Raw genomic sequence first — 19,874 nt, forward strand, 5'->3', positions numbered from 1 at the left:
AATTTAGATATTTAAAATTTCACCCTTGACCTTTTGTTCCTGCTACTACATCTTTCACCCATTATTTGCTCATCACTTGCTTCCACAACTGGAACCTCCAATTTGGAATCGCTACTTGCCAACTCCTCTTTTCTGTCTGTCCAAAACTGCAGCCATAAATCAACTCTTCCTCTTCAGTTCCTTTAAACAGCTCACTTTCTTGTACTGCATCAAGTTGAAGTTTCTCGTCCTCACTTTCAAGGCTCTGCACCCCTGACATGTCCTACTTTCCATCCAGCTCTCTGTCCTCAGAGTTCCTTTCATCTCCTTCACAAACCGCATGTGCTTTTTGGTAGAATCCTTTATGTGTGCAACAGCCTACCATTTGTTCCTTCCAATCCCTCTGTAAACCTGCTTCTTTTTAATCAAGAACATTAATCTGCACTCTGGCATCATCTGTATCCACTGTTGTATCCGATTTTCCATCTCTTTTGTGTGAGTTAGACTGTAAGCCTCTTGCAAAGGAACCCCTGTTCCCTTAAGTGTTTGTAAAGCTTACCGTGAACTCTATGGGTGCATTTGAGATGGTTACGTTTGAGAGGCAGCCACGCTTTTCCATTGGTCATTAAATTTTTCATGCTTTGTTCTCAATACAAAGGTGATTTTTTAAATTAAATTTGAATAAAATCAGTTCAACCATTTTTTTTGGTGGGGGGAGATGGGAAGGCCCACCCAATTTTAATTTCTGTGGTTGCATTCCTCAAAAATGACTGAAGCAAGGAACTTTGAATGTGGCTTTTTTATAGTCCTCTATGAAGAAGAAGAAAATTCAGAAGGTTTATAAAACTATGAAGATTTAACATGGGCACTTTTGTCCCTTCATGTTCAAATTTTCTTTCTGTACTTTTATTTTTGTTACATAATCTCTATAATAAAATATACAGTTTAGTCAATATAGGTGAGTTAATCCTGCAATAAGGAGTGCTCAATTTCACAAAATCAACACTGCATTAATGTTAGTTTTAAATACCATCCCTTTCCCTCTCACCCTCAGACACATGGAGGTCCATGTGTGGCTTTGTCAATTCAATTTGAATGTGAAACATTACTAGATGCTGATGTAGAACAGTTATGTTTTGTTTTAATGAACATGTGTAATCTTTGGGAAGTTTAAGTTTATTACGTTTGTGAAGTAACATTTTGTATGGTTACCCTGAACTAGTTTCTGTTTCAGTTCTTTATCCCTGTCCGCTTTAAAATATATGTACCAGTGAATTTCTGGACAATGATAGCGTGTAAAAAACAGACTGGAAACTGAGCAACAAAACTACAAAGAGAATTTGAGATTGACAGTCAATCAGAATTACCGACCGAGATTCTCGTGTTCACGCTTCAAGGTTAAAAGCATCCATGTTTTGGTGAATAAACTAGAAAATTCTTGACAAGGTCAAATGTTTGCTTCAAAAGCTATACATGGAACTGAGGAAACTTTTAAGAAGTTGGAAAATGAACAACAGGGGGTTGTATTCTGTCCTCAGTTGGCTTCAGCAGTTTAAGATATGAGCCTTTCTTAAAACTTGGAGACTAGCATTGGAACGATATGCTTGTGTCAAGCAGGAGGGCTCCCAACCAGGGGAATGGATTATACCTGAATAAATGGCATAATGCCAGGTAAAGAAGATACAGTGTAGAACTGTATCTGCAACTGACTGTTGTCATTTTTCATTATCTTACAATTATGCTATTAAAGTCTAAATTTTTGCTCCATATGTCAGGACATTTGCTTTTAATTAAATTACAAGTGAGTGCTACCAAAAGTTATACCCTGAATGTAGCAGAAATAGATGATATTATAATCACACCTGTCCTCGCCCTTCGTCACTCTGATGCAACTCTGTACTTGTCATTTTCACTGAGGACCAGAAACCTAAGTACTAGCACAATGCAAAAAAGTATTGTTATTATACTCCATTGAACCAGAAAGTTGTTCACGAGAAGACTTGTTCTCAAAATATTTTGCTATGATTTTTAGACTAAAATAATATGAAGAAGTTGAGATGTGCAGTGTACTTTTGGATGCTTATCTCAACTATATATTACCTCCAGACAGTTTGAGGTTCATCTATGATTACATTGTTAGTGGAAAACTGGCCCCATAAATACTTCAGTAAGTATTTTAAACAAAATTTGCTGGCTTCATATACTATTTACTTTAATAACTTTTTTAAGGCATTTTGTGGGGAAAAAAATGACATTTGTTTTGGCCAAACCAAAATATCACATGACACAACCATTAAAAATGTCCTTGCTAAATAACCTAAATCCTTCTGAATCTGGAAGAAGTCAATTTTTGAACAGTAAATACTAGTTGTAATAAGTATTTCTATTACAAAAGGTTACCAAATGTATTAATGGAATCCAGAAAGATGTTTCAAATATAATAAGTATATAATAAACAATATAAAAATTGTAAACTGGGCTTTTGAGACATTCCAAAATATAAATATGGCTGCAGTTTAACTGAACTTTGAAGATGCTGTTATTCATGCTTTTATTCAAAGGAGTAACAAGAGAAGAGAAAAGAGATACGAGGGAAAGGAACAATTAAAACATGCTCAAGGAACAGCAAAACCCTGCGGGTTAGATGGCAATCAAGAATGACTCTTCCAAACTGCACTTGTGAGACTAAGGGTCTCTCATTCTCAGGATGGTGAATGTTGAAAGGAGTGTTCTCATTTTTTTTCAGGCCTCTGGAGAACACTGTCTGGTTCCTATTGCTCCTCAGAGTTTTCAGAGGAAGATTCATGGGCTACATCTATTCTGGCGACTGGATACCTGTACAGAGCCATATGTATGCTTATCCATGTACCCCATACCCACATCAGGTGTCCAAATATGCTGTGCTGAACATGAATATATGTTCTGTACCTGCCTATATGCAGTATAGTACAGTAAACACCCGCCCATGCCAGACTTTCTGAAACTTCCTGGTACAGTTGTGAATTCCTGGTACTGGAGGACAATGAATTCCAACCACACATTTATCAAGGCCTGTGTGTGCTTGGCTGACACAGAGCTGATAGACAGCTGCTCTCAGAGTATGTTCCTTGTTTATGTGTGCTGGTGAAAAGAGTCCAGCAGAAAATTTGTGAAGTAGTCAGCACAGCTTGCTACTATGGGTGAGAACAGCAGGGACAGGGACCTTTATATTTCTGGGTAAGGGTCAGGCAGGAAAGGGTTCAGAGTGTTGTGGGAACAGGGTTGGAGAACTACTGAACTCAATACCTGGGACATGCACCTTATCCTTGTCCACACTACCAACTGACACAGGTACAGGGCTATGCCACAGCCTGAAGCATGTTCACATCCATGCCCCTTAGGCTTGCTAATGTTCTTGCCCTGTACACACCCTGAAACCTGTGCTTCTGGAGTTTAGATGTGGTTGGTGGAGGCGGGGGCTCTGGCACAACCATTTGCTTGGACCTGTGTGCAGTTGCCAGTGTAGGTGTAGCCATGGAGTTACATAGGTGTCAAAGGACAGGCAACAGTGAGCAAAGTAATGGAAAGTGAAAACAGAATGAAGATTCAATATATAAATTGTGGGGTTAGGATATAGGTTTTACATCTGCTAAACTTCACTATGGCCCTGTCTTGATGGGCAAAACTAATTTGTTTTTTTTAATCAAAAAAGAACTAGATAAGTTCAGAGAGGATAGGTCCATCAATGACTATAAGCCACGATGGGCAGGGATGGTGTCCCTAGCGACTGGGAATGGGCAACAGGGGGATGGATCCCTTGAAGGTTACCTGTTCTGTTCATTCCCTCTGGAGCACCTGGCATTGGCCACTGTCAGAAGACAGGATACTGGGCTAGATGGACCTTTGGTCTGACCCCAGTATGGCCACTTTTATGTTCTTATGTAATAATGTTAAGCTAATCAAGTTAACTCATCCCCATGCCCCAAGCTACAACACAGCCAGATAACATGGCTTCAAATGTGTTAGTTTACATCCTAACTTTTTAACATCTTTTTAATCATATTAACTTACTATTAAGCTAACTTGATTGAATAACCCTTTTTGCCCATTAAGACATACCCAAAAAATAAGACAATGATTTAGAATCTGAAAGTCATATTGGTAAACAACATCCTTAATCTTGATAGTGAAAGAATGAGAACTTGGCGTTTAATGTCTGGAGTCATTTACCTCTCCCCTCCAAGTACAAAACAACAACAAAACCCAAAAATAAAAACCTTGGTTTCAGCAAATTAACTTTTATCACCACTTACCATCAAATTCTGCAAGCCTTCTAATATCTGCTCCAAGTTCTGAAGTATCTGGTAAAGCCTGACGTACTTTTAGGTTAGTCTCACTGTAAAATTAATAACATGACCTTTATATAAGACTCTTTCCATAACCCCCCAGCCCTGCCTTCTCTCACCCACATGAACCTATGTTCAGTACCACAGAAACTAACTTTGTGGACTAAGACAGCACATTTATAGAAAGATGCCATTCAGAGAGCTCTTTCTAATGTTATTCTGGAAGAACACTTTTGTAACTGATTCAAAAACATGAGAAGGAGCTTCAGTTTTAATAAGTGCTGGCATCATAATGAATGCACATCTGCATAACTACAATTTGTTTTGCTTCTTTGAACAGAGGACATAATAAATATGATTTAGTCAGAGCCCATCCGGTCATCATGCACAAATTACTAACTGCAATAGGAATGGCACAGCAGTTGCCAGTTGAAAGAGATTAACACCACGGCAAAGATTGATATTTGAGCTATGAAAAAAGGTTTTAATGAAAATGTAATAAACCCTAATTTTACAGTAGCTGAAATTGAACTGGGAAAAGGGGGAATTGGAGTCACCCTTTCTTAAGAGGTGGGTTTGAGAGAGCTCCCTTTATGACTAAATACTAATTTACTTACAGGGACCAACATTTTCCAAACTTCAATGCCTAAAGCTAGGCACCTAAAGAAGTGGCCTGATTTCCAGGACTGCTGAGCAATCGCAACGGCCACCGACTATCCACTGAACTAATCTCCCCTAGAAAATAGGGAAAATGGGATACCCTGGCAGAGGCCTTTCTCAGAGTCCTAGATATTCCAAATAAAGAGGTCTAGAACTTTGGATATGTCCTCAACTGCTGTGCTTTAAGGCAGGAAAAACTAATGTTAAAGATCACATACTTTTCTAGAAGGAAGTGCAAAGTTTCCTAAGTGAACACACCTGCATATGGTTGTTGGAACAGATATTGGAATACTTAACAATAATAAAAATCCAAACAAATTAATGCCTAAATTTTAGTGCAGCTTAAGCTATGTCCATGCTAAAGTAGTACAGTATCTACAAATTTACCAGTATCTAAACCAATGATGTCAGTCATTCACTCCTGGAAAAAAATATATATTACTTTCTTCAAGTGAGAATATTAATTCTTTTAAAGAGGTGAAGTCGGACTTGGATATGTGTGGTTAAGGAAACTACTCCCAGCACTATCTCTTGGTATTCAGAAACTCAGTATGAAAGGTTCATATAGTTAGATATGCTATAAATGAGTTTGTTAGAGTAGGTTTTTTTACTTTGGTTTTATGATGATGATTTTATGTGATTTTCTATCTGTTATTCAGTTTTATATTTCATTACATGTTTTGGTCTTGTGTAAGACTATTTATCTATATGAACTATCATTCACATCAGACTATTTAGGTTCTTACACTGTCATTTATCACCATGGTATCTGAGTACATGGCACCAATGAGCAGAAAGAAAAATGTGACTTCCTTAATTATTATTTGTTATTGGTTTCTAATAGGACCCACATTGCAGTAGGTGCTGTATAAGCACCAAAGACCTGAGCCCTGAACTTTGTGATGATCTTCACATGAATGTATTTAAAACTGTTACTGCATTTGACAAGTACACCATTCACACACTGTTCATCTGTAACTGGAGTTCTCTGAGACAGACTTTACACATTCCCACCCTTGGGATGTGCTAGCAGTGCAGCTCTGATGGTGCAATGCTCCACAGCAGTGCCACGGGAGCTCTCTCACACCCCTCCCCTCACTGTTCCTCAATGCAGAGAGGCTATAAATCAGTGGCATGCTGCTCCATCCACTTCGGCTCCTTCCAATGACTCCTCAGGTCCATGGCTGTAATAAGGTCTCTGGGGAAGAGGTCAAGACGGACGGGGATTGTGAATGTGCGGAGTTCATATAAAAAAACTCTGGTTAGAGGTGAGTCATACTTCGAGTGGTCTCTACACACTTCCACTCTTGGGATAATCTCATAAACAGGACTGTGAAATAAGGAAGGTGGGACATGGAGTCTTAATTAAACAATGATTGAAGTACTACTCTACAAAACTTCAGTTCAGACCTGGATGCTAAATCAAGGGAGTAATGTTCAGTGAATGTGTACATACAGATCCAAGCTGCAGCTCTGCAGATTTTAACAATGGCAAAATATTTAAGGAATATCAAAGATATCACAAGTATCTTAGTTTCCGAGGCAACTGGGGCTGATGCAGGCTTATCTTTATTCACAGAACTGAAATGATTGACACCAGAGGGTTTAGCCACCAGGGCATTCTGCTATGGAAGGGCGTGGGATTGGTTTTGGTGCTCTTTAGAGATTCTTGGGAGTAAAGATTCTACATATTACGCACTAAGAAGGAAAGTGTCCTTTTCCTAAGCATGCTAGATACCTTCCATCTTTCCCAACTCTGGGCCATCAGAGGTAGAAAAGATGGAAGGATAAAATCCGAGCCACTTTCCTTTCGGAACCACCATAGGATCCATGAGACTGCATTGGTCTAGAACCTAGAGGAGCCTTAATAAATAAAAGTAGAAGAAAGAATTTCAAATAAAGTAATACAAAATAAAGGACTAAAATCACTCCAGAACTAACCAAGAACTAAAACTAGCCAATGGCACTTGTTGATTGAAGAAGTGGATCCAGGGAAGATCCAGTCTCTGCAACCACAATGGGAAGGAACAGAAGAAACTGGAGCGTCCTACCCTCCATTTATAGCCTTGCTCTCATAACACGCAGGAATAGCAAGAGGATGGGTAGGAGGGGGTGCAAAAGTTTTCCAACTTCACTGTTATTAAGTGTAACACTGTCAGAGCTGCATCATCAACACATCCCAAGGGTGGGACTATGTAGAGGCCACTTAAAGAACATTAGGAATAAAATATATCTGTGATCAATAGCTGGTGTCCACATGCCACACACACATAAATAATATATTTTAAAATGTATTATGTTATTCTGTTAACTACTCTAATGGATTAAAACTTACCCATCAAGCTCAGCTGTTTCAATGTAACAGAGACCATGTGGTTCACTACTAGATAGAAGTAATACATCAGCCTGTAAAAAAAGAAGTGATGTTAAATATATTATATCATCTTGAAAAGCTGGAAAAGGACTGAGAAAAGGCTCATATAAGATACAAAAAAGTTCCAAGATACACCACCATGTTCTCTGTAATTTTTCTTCTCTAGATATACAGCACAAATACTTCTTTAAAATTCTCAATGTCTGAAACAAATTTTAATTTTTTCCCTAAATTACCGAACAGAGAAAACATACATACATACAGACTTTATGGACCAGATTCTCACCTGGTGTAAACTGGCACAGCTCCAATGACTTCAATAAATCCATGAGGTGGATTAATTGATATTTTTACATAAGGTCCAGATCTTTAGACAGTGTAAATCAGCGTACTTCCATTGAAATCAGATGATAATCTGGTCTAAAATTTATAAAATTGAGTCTTTTCAGATTTAAAATAATTCCCATTCATGAACATTAAGGTTTCGAAATGAAAAATTCCTGCAGGATTTTGGGTACAGGAATTCAGCATACCGTGCATGCATAGTGCCTTCACCACTAGATAGGATTCAAAAAACTCATTGCTGTGTTAGTGATGCCAATACTTCACATCATAAAGTGTGCCCACTTTTACTTGACAGATCACAGTATTTTTGAAGGAGAATTTATAATATAATAGACCTTGACAGGATGAGCTGTAAATACCCTTTTAGGCCCTTATTTTACACAGGCAAAAAGGAGTAAGTGAAAAGTGGTTTTCTATACATGTAAATAAAACTTTAAACATTACTCAGATGTATATTTGTGCTTGATTACAATACCGTTCTTCTGAGAAAAGTATTTTCAGTGATATAGAGACAAAGTAAGTTCCAAAGGAACTTGTGGGAATACATGTGGGAAACAAGGGGCAACAATACACACAGAAAGATAGAGAGAGGCAAGTATTTGTTACTATTTGATTTCTCTATGACCTGTATTATGGAAGAAAATATCTGAACTACTTACAGCTACAAATGTATTATTCTCCAGTTTAATGACGTCACCGGGTCTTACATTCATCCATTTTTCATTCTGTAATCTATGAAAGATAAAACGCACACACATACACACTTATTTTTTTCTAGAAATATATTTAGTTAGAGATAGTAATTTACCCTTATAGTCTTACGGTCATTTACAAGGTATTAAATATGCACTATTACATTACAAAATCAATGCTCAGGGTGCCTTACTCAAAATAAACACTATGTTCCATTATTAACAAAAGATCTGTATGACAAACTACTGACTACTATCCATTTTAAAATGATTTCTGTTGGTGATAACATTAGTATAGACTTTATTCAGTAAGATCCCTACCAGATTCCTGTATACTAGAAGGATCTTTGTCATAATCATTGCACGTATTCCTGGAGAGCATAAAACAGAGATAGAGAAGGGAAACGAAAACATGAGGCAGCAAAGTGGGGAGGAAGATTTAGATGCATGAGATAAGACACGGGAAAAGGAAGAAGAGAAGGAAAGAAAACAATGAGAACAAAGAAAACAGAAGAAAAATGAAATATCAAGCTATTTTCAAGCTTGCTTCAACAAGTATTCATTGTTGCTAACATCTGAAAAATTCTTCTATGTTTCCACTGGCTAATTCAAATGCATTATAATTAGGGCCCTACCAAATTCACGGTCCATTTTGATCAATTTCATGGACATAGGATTTTAAAAATCATAAACTGCATTATTTCAGATATTTAAATCTGAAATTTCACAGTGTTGTAACTGTAGGGGTCCTGACTCAACTCTGAAGGTAGCAGTGCAGAAGTAAGTGTCACACAGTATGGTCTTGCCACTCTTACTTCTGCGTTGCTGCTGGTGGGGCGCTGCCTTTAGAGTTGAGCGCCTGGCCAGCAGCCTCCACTCTCCGGCCACCCAGCTCTGAAGGCAGCGCAGAAGTAAGGGTGGCAATACCACGACCCCCTACAATAACACTGTGAACCCCCCCATCCTCTTTTGAGCTGGGACCCCCAGTTTGGGAAACACTATTCTTCCCCATGAAATCTGTATAGTATAGGGTAAAAGTTCACAAAAGACCAGATTTCACAGCGGAGACCAGATTTCACAGTTCATGGTTTGTTTTTCATAGCCATTAATTTGATAGGGCCTTAATTATAATGCAGCAAAGGCTCTGCAATTATTAGATATTGCCTTGAATCGGAAGGGCAGAAATAAATGGGGCCCTATTGACACTTTTGCAAGGATTCCCCAAAACTGTAGAGAGCCAGAGGGAAAGCAGACCATGTGCATCAGTGTAACTTTCAGATGTTTTTGTATAAAATTCACTGCCATGTCAGAGAGCTTATGTCCTCTTGCAATGAAGCATTAATAAAGTACTTCTCTGCAGTGATAATATAACAGTACTGACCGATTCCAGTCAAGTTCAGAATAAAGATGGGTTACTACAAGGTAGTCATAAAGGTTGGTTTTATTTTTAGCTAAAAAAAAATCTCATTTACTTGTGTTATAGGCTGGAAAACAGTTTAAATATTTATACAACTGTGAAATATGCCCTGCACTATCAGCATGCTAGGTCATTTGGCTTAGATATTTGAAGAACTTCTCTTTAATACTGATCCAAGTACATGTTGTTCTGGAAAGTTTTCAATTGCAGCATTTTCATCTAGAGCCAGAATTCACCCATTTTCCAGCCCTCTTCTCTTCTGTACTTTATCTTAAGTGGGGAAATGTATGTTAGTTGCAGCACATTTAACTTAATTTTATTTCGTTTTTCAGGTGCACTTATGTATTTGGATAATCTTTAAAGGAAATAGTTGTAGGGAATGTAATTTATTTGCAATATTGTTTCTCATGGTAATTTGTAGGACAAAACTTGAGGGCAAATTTAATTGATAGAGATAGAAGTTTTAGTCATCATTTATAGTCAAAATGGGACCCTAGATCCTTACACCCAAGTTTCATGATAATTTGTATCCCAAACTAGAGGCGAATGTCATAGTTTGGGCCCATCTCTAATTGACATTAGTAATCTGTTGTTAATCTAGTCATTATAAAATCTGTTTAAAGAATGTTAATCCCAGCAAGAGCTGAAAGAGCTGGAGAGTTAGTGCTCAGCTCAGAGATAAAGCATAACCTTGCTCTTCAAGTGATCTCTGACAGGCAACTCAGAACTGCAGCCAGTCCTCCCCCAGCAGAGGGACAAGTCATCATGACATTTGAGGGCTAAGGATTCAAAAAGAATCCAGGAAAACCACTAAGCAAACCCAATTACTAATATTAATATTAGCCTCTGGCACATATTGAAAAAGTCAGAAAATCCAAAGCTATGGCTCATGCTTTGCCCTAAAATCATTCTGTTCTGGAGAGATAATGGGGGGAGCTCACATCATCCTGAAATAAGGGGCAGCCTCAGGCTCAATCATGATTTTTTTTGGCTTTTAACAGCGCTGCAACTATGTTATTTAAATATGATTTTTAAACAGTAAAACATCCCAAGGGATGTTCATGCTTGGGGGTTTCTTGTGTGTGTTTTTAACTGAACTTTTTTTCTGGAAGGTTTTTACAAAATACTCCGTATTTACGGGAGGACCAGTCCAAACCTTTCAGTAAATACATAATACAAACAAATGCCTCATTAACTGTGACTTATTTACATAGGAAATAGAACTTATTCCTTCAAAGCTCCTTTAGTTGACTAGATATTTACAGGGGGTGCACAGGACCTGCACACCACCCTCCACAAGCCTCATGGTATGTCTGCAAAAGCAAACCATAGGCACCCTCCACCCCTGGCTTCAAAGTCTGAGTCCAAACATCAACACAGCTGTTTTTAGCAGTGTAGTGCAAGCCCTGGGAGCCTGAATCTGTAGATCCAGGCTCTGAGACTTGCTGCCACAGGTTTTAAAATACAGTGTAGATGTACCCTAATTAGTCTTCCCTGAAAGCAGTCTCTACTGGCTCCACATAGGTTGACATGGAAGGTGGAATGGAGAATTAAAGTGAGGCAGTGAGAAATCCAACTCTGTAGATCCAGTCACTCTAACAGAGTGTGCGAACAATGGAGAAGAGCAGTCCAAAGGCCCTCTGTAGCCCTGCATCTTGGCCCAGATTAGAGTGTTAATTCCCCTCTCCAAAAACGGTACATTTTATACCTCAGTGTATTTGGTGACTTCATGCATCTCCAATTAATATTTAATAAAGCAGTATATATTATGTATAATTTTAAATCAAGAAACTCCACACATTTCACTCACAAAGACAGATCACTCTGGCTTTATGCAGGGGCCATAAATTTAGTCCAAACAGTAATTTTAAAAAGTAACTTACATAGCCAACCAGACCAAAAGCCATCACTCTGCCCTGTTGGATCACTGCAATATGTTGTTGTGCTATACTTTAAATGCGTATGCAATTGAAGGCTGACAGCTCCAAAAGAGTTGATCCATTTTACAGTTACGTAGGCAGAATGTGCTATACTGTGTGTAGAAAAAAAATCCTCCGGACAACATATGAAAACTGTGTACTGAACAGCAGATACCATTTTGAACCTACATTGTCTTGGACATTTTGATTAGCTCACTTAACACATCAGAAAAAATATTAAGCTGCACTAGTTGGAAAGGGAGAAGAGACAGAACATTTAGGGTGGGAGTTTCAAAAGGGTTAAGGGGGTTAGTTACCCAGCTCCCACTGAATGCCAATGGGAGCTGGAAGCCTAAACCGCATAGACCAGGGGTGGCCAACCTGTGGCTCTGGAGCCACATGCGGCTCTTCAAATTAAAATGCAGCTCCTGGTATAGGCACCAACTCCAGGGCTGGAGCCACAGAAGCCAACTTTCCAATGTGCTGGGGGGTGTTCACTGCTCAACCCCTGACTATGCCCCCCACTCCACCCTTTCCCGTCCCCTCCCCTGAGCCTGCCATGCCCTCCTCCCCCCCGCCTCCTGCATGCCATGAAACAGCTGATCAGGAGGTGTGGGGAAGGAGGAGGAGGTGCTGATTGGCAGGAGGTGCTGGGAGCGGGGTGGGGATCTGATGGGGGGCTGCTGACATATTACTGTGGCTCTTTGGCAATGTACATTGGTAAATTCTGGCTCCTTCTCAGGCTCCAGTTGGCCACCCCTGCCACTCTATAGAAAATCCCAGCCTAAATTGTTTTTAAAATGGAGGGAGATTGAGAGAGAAACACACAGTGAGAATGAAAAAGAGAATGCATCAGAGCACATGAACTGCTTTGGAGCTCTCTGTCTATTAACTCTTTTAAATTTTGCTTTTTGACTTTAATGTCATCAATGAGTTCAGGTAGCATACCGTTCATTCTGTGGATAGATATCATCCCCATTAAAATGTCAAAATACTGAGGAACAAAATACTCACTATTATGATATTTCTACTCATTTTCAAAATTCAGGTCTGCCTAACAGGTCACTTCATTACACATGGAATCTTGTTCCGTTCCATAAGGATTCACTGGAGCCCCGTGGATTCACTGTATGTGCATTACAGTGACTCCAGTAGAAGCCAGGCTTGCAAATACAGCTATTCTGTGAATACAGAGAGATTTTACAAGGCTCAAGATGCTCTGACATTTTTGCCACCGTTTTGTGCCAAAGCTGTATTTGTAATGGGGCTCCCAGATGCCCTGACACCAATTTGGGTAGTCTGATGAGTGTACCAGTTTGTTTGCTTTGTTTTATTTTTGTGGAATTCCCTAGTGTAGACAAGATTTAATTTCATCTCTTGAAAGTGCCATGGTGAAATACATAAATGGAGGATTATGATGATAGAACAAAATACAATTTAAACATCATGATATTGGTGGCAACATATCTAGTGCTTTTTGTGTGAACCGTCATTTTAGCATTTTCCATTACATTTGACATAACAAAACCCTACTTCTTGGGGCTCAAGTATTAAAAAGCAGCTTAGATTAAAGATCAACTTTTACCAAAGTCTAAGTTTTCACTTAACAGTTACAATTTCTCGTTCTGAAGACACATTTGTGAATTATTCTCCTTGCAGAGACCACAGTTCAGAGAATAAAAAATGTGTAACGTGGAACAACAGTCCCTGTACTTTAAAAACACCAGTACAGAATAAACCGTACTCCCTCCGGAAGGGAATAGCCTGACCTGCTGTGTCACCAATTCACAAGACAGCATTAGATTAGCCATTCAGATGCCCCTAGTGGGGCTCTTAACCAATCAGTCTGTACTAGAGACGGTCAAGAGAGAGCTGAATGTTTGTTGAATTTGGAAAAAAAACTAATTATGCTGCTCAGCAACTAATACAATGTTATGTGCGATGCAAAAAAACAAAATAACAGTGTTTCTCCAGGGGTCAGTCTGGTATAGTTATGTATCCAGCATTGGTGGGGGAAAAAATTTAAACTGTAAATATCCATTTAGACACAAGCAAATCCGGTCTTAGGCACATGCAATGCAAGCAACTATTTGGTCCCTATACTTCTATACCCCCTCTAAATCCCCAATATTTTTGGGCTGATGTAGCACAGGGCTGATTCACAAGGTGACCCACTCGCCACTACAGAAGCAGGTCTGACGGTAGGAGGAAACTTACTGCCAAATGGGATTGGAGCGGAGGAAATCCATTGCTGTATCCTCCCCACACCTGTGCCCTTCTCTGATAGCGTAGGGCCCCACCAATCATAAAACCATCCCTGATCAGAGTTGCATTTGACTAAAAAGAAGAGTCTCTCCGCACTCAGGTAAGGCAATAGATTCATAAACAAGTAGTTGCCAAACATGACCTCAAACTATTTTCATACTATGCTGTTAGGGGAACTTGTGTGAAATAGGCATCTATCTAGTTTTCTATCAGTTTTCTTTAGTGCCTCTAAGGATATCAACTGTAAATATGTAGCACCAACCTAGTAGAAGGCTTCCAACTTCACTGATGTTTATCATGAATTCCTGTTTAATAACATCCACTTCTTTCTGGGGAGGCAGCATTGTATCAATGATACATTATCTTGATTCCGCTTGTTCATAATATGCAGTCATTCAAAGAACAACTGCACACAACGTCTTAATTTAACAGAGGATCAGGGCTCCAACAAGTCTAATACCAAATATTTTAAGCTTTGCACAAACATTTACGTGCAAGTCTTGTACAATGGGACAACCAGCACTGGAAGAGCACAACAAATGGCCTGAAAGGTATTGATTAAACTGCTGCCTTTTGAAATAGGCCATAGTTCTATGGTCTGAAAGTTAAACCATCCAGGGGGAAGGGGCTTTCTTTTTATTGTTATTTTTAACAGGAACTCAGTGCTCAGTGCTATTCAATGGAATTCATACTACACATACTATACAGGGGAGCAAAACCCACGCCTATGCCCACACTGTCCACCGATCACTCCCTGTCCATTGCATCTCTACTTTTTTCTGTGATCACTGGGATTGTTCTCTCTTCTTGTTTGCTCTTGTACTGCAGCTCTTCCAAGTCTATGTTATAGTCCTTCCATTTGTTACATTTGATTGCTTGAGATTTATTTATTGGTAACTATTTTTGCCATTTGAGACATTTTTTGTTCTCTGACTGCTTTACATTAATACATTATTTACAATTCAAAAATCTGCTTAAACAAATCAGAAAATAGCTGGCCTTTAATATTTTCAGACTATATGTTATTTATTTAAAAATAATCAAAACCAAAAAAATTCCATTTTAAAGAAAAATCTTCTCTAATTTCCGAGAAACAAATATGCTGTCTCAGTGGAACCTCAAACTCGCCTAGCTCTCTGGAAATCTAGCAGAAGATTGGGGACCTATGGTTTTATTTATGAAAGTCATTTACAGTCAAGGAACTCAGTATTTCATCTTACTGTGAGTTGATTTGGCAAACCTTCTGTAAAGTTAATGTTTTGGCACCATGGATTGCTTTGCCTACGTGTTATAACCACAAAACAAGCAACCAGTAACTACACCCAAGGACAGAAACAGAGAAAGAAAAACTCAGAAAAGACTTTATTGCCACCATGCTCCCTTTCAAAAATAACTGCATCAGAGCTGACCATAAGCATTTCTCCCAGAGATGATGCTTATACTGTACTTTCAAATAAAAATAATTAGAAGTATCTGTAATAGCATCATCTGGTGACTCCCAATAATATTACAGTTCATATTTTCACTAGCTCCATATAAATTAAATGAAACCATTACTGTGCCTAGTTCTCAAATTATGTCCTTGTTTACAATAGTGATGTGGCATACATTATACTTTAAAGCAGTGGTCACCAACCTATTGTGATCGATGAATTGATCCTGGAGCCTCTGCCAGTCGATCGCGATCTCCGGGCTGCTAACAGTGCAGTGACAGAGAGGGGCTCAGGCAGACTGCCTGCCTGCCGTGGCCCCATGCCACTCCCAGAAGCAGCTGGCTACTGGCACATCTCTGTGGTTCCTGGGGGGCCGGAGGCGGCTCTGTGCGCTGCCCCCGGCCAATGGGAGCTGTGGGGCTGGTGCTTGTGGGCACAGGCAGCGCATGGAGACCTGCTTCCCCCCTTCGCCCCAGGGGCTGCAGAGACGTGCCAGCAGCCAGCCGCTTCCGGGAGCAGTGTGGGGCCACGGCAGGCAGGCAGCCTGCCTGAGCCCTGCTGCGCCGCCGGTTGGGAGCCGCTTGTGGTAAGTGCCTCCTGGCCAGAGCCTGCACTCCTCACCCCCTCCCACACCCCAACACTCTGCCCCAGCCCAGAAACCCCTCCTGCACCCCAACTTCCTCCCAGAGCCCACACCCCTCACTCCTGCACCCCAACCCCCTGCCCCAGGCTCAGTCAATGCACACCCCACAGTTGGGAATGTTACACTGATTTATGACAATCCCTGAAGGATTTTGGATCTATAAACCACAAATGACACTAATAAAAAGTAAAATTCATGAAATGTCCAGAGGATTCTATGAGATTAGGTGTCGTGTGACCATATGACCCTTACATCCAAACTCCCTACCAGAGATTGCACCCCTCACTCCTGCACCCCAACCCTCTGCCCCATCCTGATGAAAGTGAGTGAGGGTGGGGGAGAGAGAGTGACGAAGGGAAGGGGGAATGGAGTGAGTGGGGTGGGGCCTCGGGGAAGGGGTGGGGTAGATCCTGGGTTGATCTTAAATTCCAAAAGTGATCTTGTGCATAAAAAGGTTGAAGACCATTGCCCTAGAGGCAGGGCTGGATTAACTCTCCTGTGGGCTCGGGGCTATTAGATTTTGTGGGGCCCCTGTATACAAGTCTTTTCCTGGGAGGGAGCTTGGTGCTGGAGGGGGCTGGGCAGGGGTTTGGGGTGCAGGAGGGGGTACGGGGTCTGGGAAGGAGTTTGGGTGAAGGAGGGGATTCTGACCTTGGGCAGGGCATTGGGGTGGAGGAGGGGGTGTGAGGTGCAGGCTCGGGCTGGGAGGTGCTTACCACATATGGCTCCCGGCCGGCCGGCGGCACAGCAGGGCTCAGGCAGGCTGCCTGCCTGCATTGCCCCATGCTGCTTCTGGAAGCAGCTGGCTGCTAGCACGTTTCTGCGGCTCCAGAGAGGAGCGGGACAGCATGTTCCCAGCCAGTGGGAGCTGTAGGGACAGTGCTGGGGGAAGGGACCATGTGCAGAGCTGCCTCACCTGCTCCCCACCACCTGCCAGGGGCTGCAGAGACGTGCTAGCAGCCAGCCGCTTCCGGGAGTGGCGTGGGGCCATGGTAGGCATGCAGCCTGCCTGGGTGCCCCACTGCACCGCAGGACTTTTAGCGGCCCAGAGGTGGAGACCGCTGCCTGTGATTCATTTTTGCAGGGTCCCTTTTGAGCCGGGGCCCTGGGATGCAGCCCCTAAAGCCCCCGCCGTAATCCAGCCCTGCCTAGAGGTACCTAGAACCCACCTGGGTCTGCTAGCTCCTATGATGAACAATTAAAGCAGTCCCTCTACTCCAAAAGAGGTGGGGATAACATTCAGAAACAGTAACAATTATATTTTGGCCATAACAAAACTATTCTTTTAATTCCTTCAGTGTGTCCAGGCTGAGCCTGAAGCTATATCAGGGAGTCACTGAGTGAAAGCTTGAGACTTATTGTGGACATGGACATTGAAATCACCCTGAAAAATAAGTCTTGTTAACTCATGAGCTGAGAAGAGCTCAAATCACAGAGAGCTCCCAAGTAGCAGCAAAGTTGTCTGGACATTATCAACATTCCTTGGGGCAGATTCTCAACTGTTGACTTCAATGGAGTTATGACACTTTCCACTTGTTGACGATCTCCCACCCCATGTTTTATCCTGGCATCTGCCTATCAAATGGACACACAAATTATTCTGTCTTTTAGTGGGGCAGTACCCACATGTCAAGTAAGATACACAAAGCACAAGCATAACCCCATCCCAACCCATGCTAAAGCTCGTGTGAACCAAATATCTTATTGGATAAAGGCAATCAAAACAGAGCTGATAGTATTATCCAGCCAGGCCACAGTAATATAAGTAGGGTTAGGCATTTGTTGTTTTTCCAAATATGAATCTTCAAAAAAGGAACAGATGAACAGTCCAGGCCCTTTTATCTGAAACTGGACAAGTTAGAAAAATACTGGCATCTGGTATTAGTATAAGTGAACTCTTTATTTGTGTACTAGCTGCCAAACAGCGCAGTGCTTCCCAAGTTTACAAACAGTAATTTTTAATAACGAAAAAACCTACAGGGTTTTTATTCTCACCCCCAAGTCAGGGGGTGAGAATAAAGTAAATCAAATGTATTTTAAGTTTTGACAGGTCAGTAAAAGAGTCTAGACCAAATCACCCCACCCCTTCTCACTTCCCTTAAATGCCAAATACCCTTTAATAGTCATTTTATAAGGCTTTTGGGGCAGCGTTTCAGTGGGGCCTTAGTCCTGCCTCCCTTTTGTGGGAATAATTTTACATTAATAAAAATTGTGCACACATATTTTGCACCTGCAACCAGAAACACAAATCCTATCATCATTTGGGTGCCCGTTCCAAGTTTTGTTATGCATTGCACACACAATTAGAATTATAGAATAGTAGGACTGGAAGGGACCTCAAGAGGTCATCTAGTCCAATCCCCGGGACTCATGGCAGGACTAAGTATTATGTAGACCGTCCCTGACAGGTGTTTGTCTAACCTGCTCTTAAAAATCTCCAATCACGGATATTCCACAACCTCCCTAGGCAATTTATTCTAGTACTTAACCACCCTGACAGGAAGTTTTTGCTAAAGTCCAACCTAAATCTCCCTTGCTTCAAATTAAGCCCATTGCTTCTTGTCCTATCCCCAGAGGTTAAGGAGAACAATTTTTCTCCCTCCTTCTTATAACCACCTTTTATGTACTTGAAAACTTTTATGTCCCCTCTCAGTCTTCTCATCTCCAGACTAAACAAACCCACCTTTTCAATCTTCCCTCATAGGCCATGTTTTCTAGACCTTTAATCATTTTTGTTGCTCTTCTCTGGACTGTCTCCAATTTGTCCATATCTTTCTGAAATGTGGTGCCCAGAACTGGACACACTATTTGAGTTGTTTCAGAGTAGCAGCCGTGTTAGTCTGTATCCGCAAAAAGAAAAGAAGGACTTGTGGCACCTTAGAGACTAACAAATTTATTTGAGCATAAGCATTCCTTCTTGTGTCTTGCTTACAACACTCCTGCTAATACATCCCAGAATGATGTTTGCTTTTTTTGTAATTAGTTGCAGGTGCAGAAAAGAGGACATCATTTGAATTGAATATCTGTATCTTCAGGTGAAATAACTCAAGAACAAAATCTTTCCTAGTATATTGACAAGATATACAGCTACAACAGAGTATTATTGGAGTATTTTCAGACTGGTCACTACTGTTTAGCTTCTTGATAAATTCTGATGATTAGATCCCAACAGCAGGAAGGATACAAATGGAATAGTTTGAATTGTGTTGAGATTTTTAAAATATAAATTGGGCATTTAAATACTAGCAAACGTATCACCAGCTATAATGCAATCATAATTTTGGAGTTCTGAAACATTTTGGTGTCTGAGTTCTCCACAACTCTAAAACTTGCTCTCTATAGTCACCCCCACCCCCAGTCTGCCAAAGACTGAATTAATTAACCTAAGGGCACTTTGCAGTGTTCACCTTTTATTTGCAGTCTTTTTGTAAAATGACAGTTTGAAGCCTGTGTGTGATTATTACTACTAGATTATTTGGTATTCTTCTGCCTGGATGGCTTTGGCTGGGAGGTTTGCTATATTGTGTGGATTTTATGATGTTTTTTCTTTGTTTCTATTTAAGTATGACCTATAGTCAAATGATAGGTGCTTTACCCAACCAATAAATAAAGTCTGTAGGAATGTCATAGTTTCTTTGGCCTAATATATCATTGTTTACTATAAAGTAATTGTGAAAGTATGTTCACTGACCTTTGCTTTTAAACAAAGGGACTTGTGCTCAAAGTTAAACTGAAGCTTACAGACTGTTTTGAAGTATCTATATAGCAAAAAGAAATACAACAAAAAATTGCTTAGAATGGCTAAAATGATCAAAAACATAT

General features: G+C 40.5%; 1 protein-coding gene across 1 annotated transcript in view; it reads right to left on the reverse strand.

Moving 5' to 3' along the window:
• The window catches only part of ATP8B4 (ATPase phospholipid transporting 8B4 (putative)), a 155,048-nt gene that overhangs the window by 72,092 nt on the left and 63,082 nt on the right, over window positions 1–19,874 (reverse strand). Inside the window, exons 6-8 of the mRNA XM_084642237.1 lie at window positions 8,343–8,415; window positions 7,300–7,370; window positions 4,272–4,354 (exon numbers count right to left, since the gene is read on the reverse strand). Coding sequence (XP_084498363.1) covers window positions 4,272–4,354; window positions 7,300–7,370; window positions 8,343–8,415 — 227 coding nt within the window. The remainder of the gene's footprint in view (window positions 1–4,271; window positions 4,355–7,299; window positions 7,371–8,342; window positions 8,416–19,874) is intronic.

This window comes from Lepidochelys olivacea (genome assembly GCF_965140295.1).
Source record: "Lepidochelys olivacea isolate rLepOli2 genome assembly, chromosome: 10".
NCBI lineage: Eukaryota > Metazoa > Chordata > Testudines > Cheloniidae > Lepidochelys > Lepidochelys olivacea.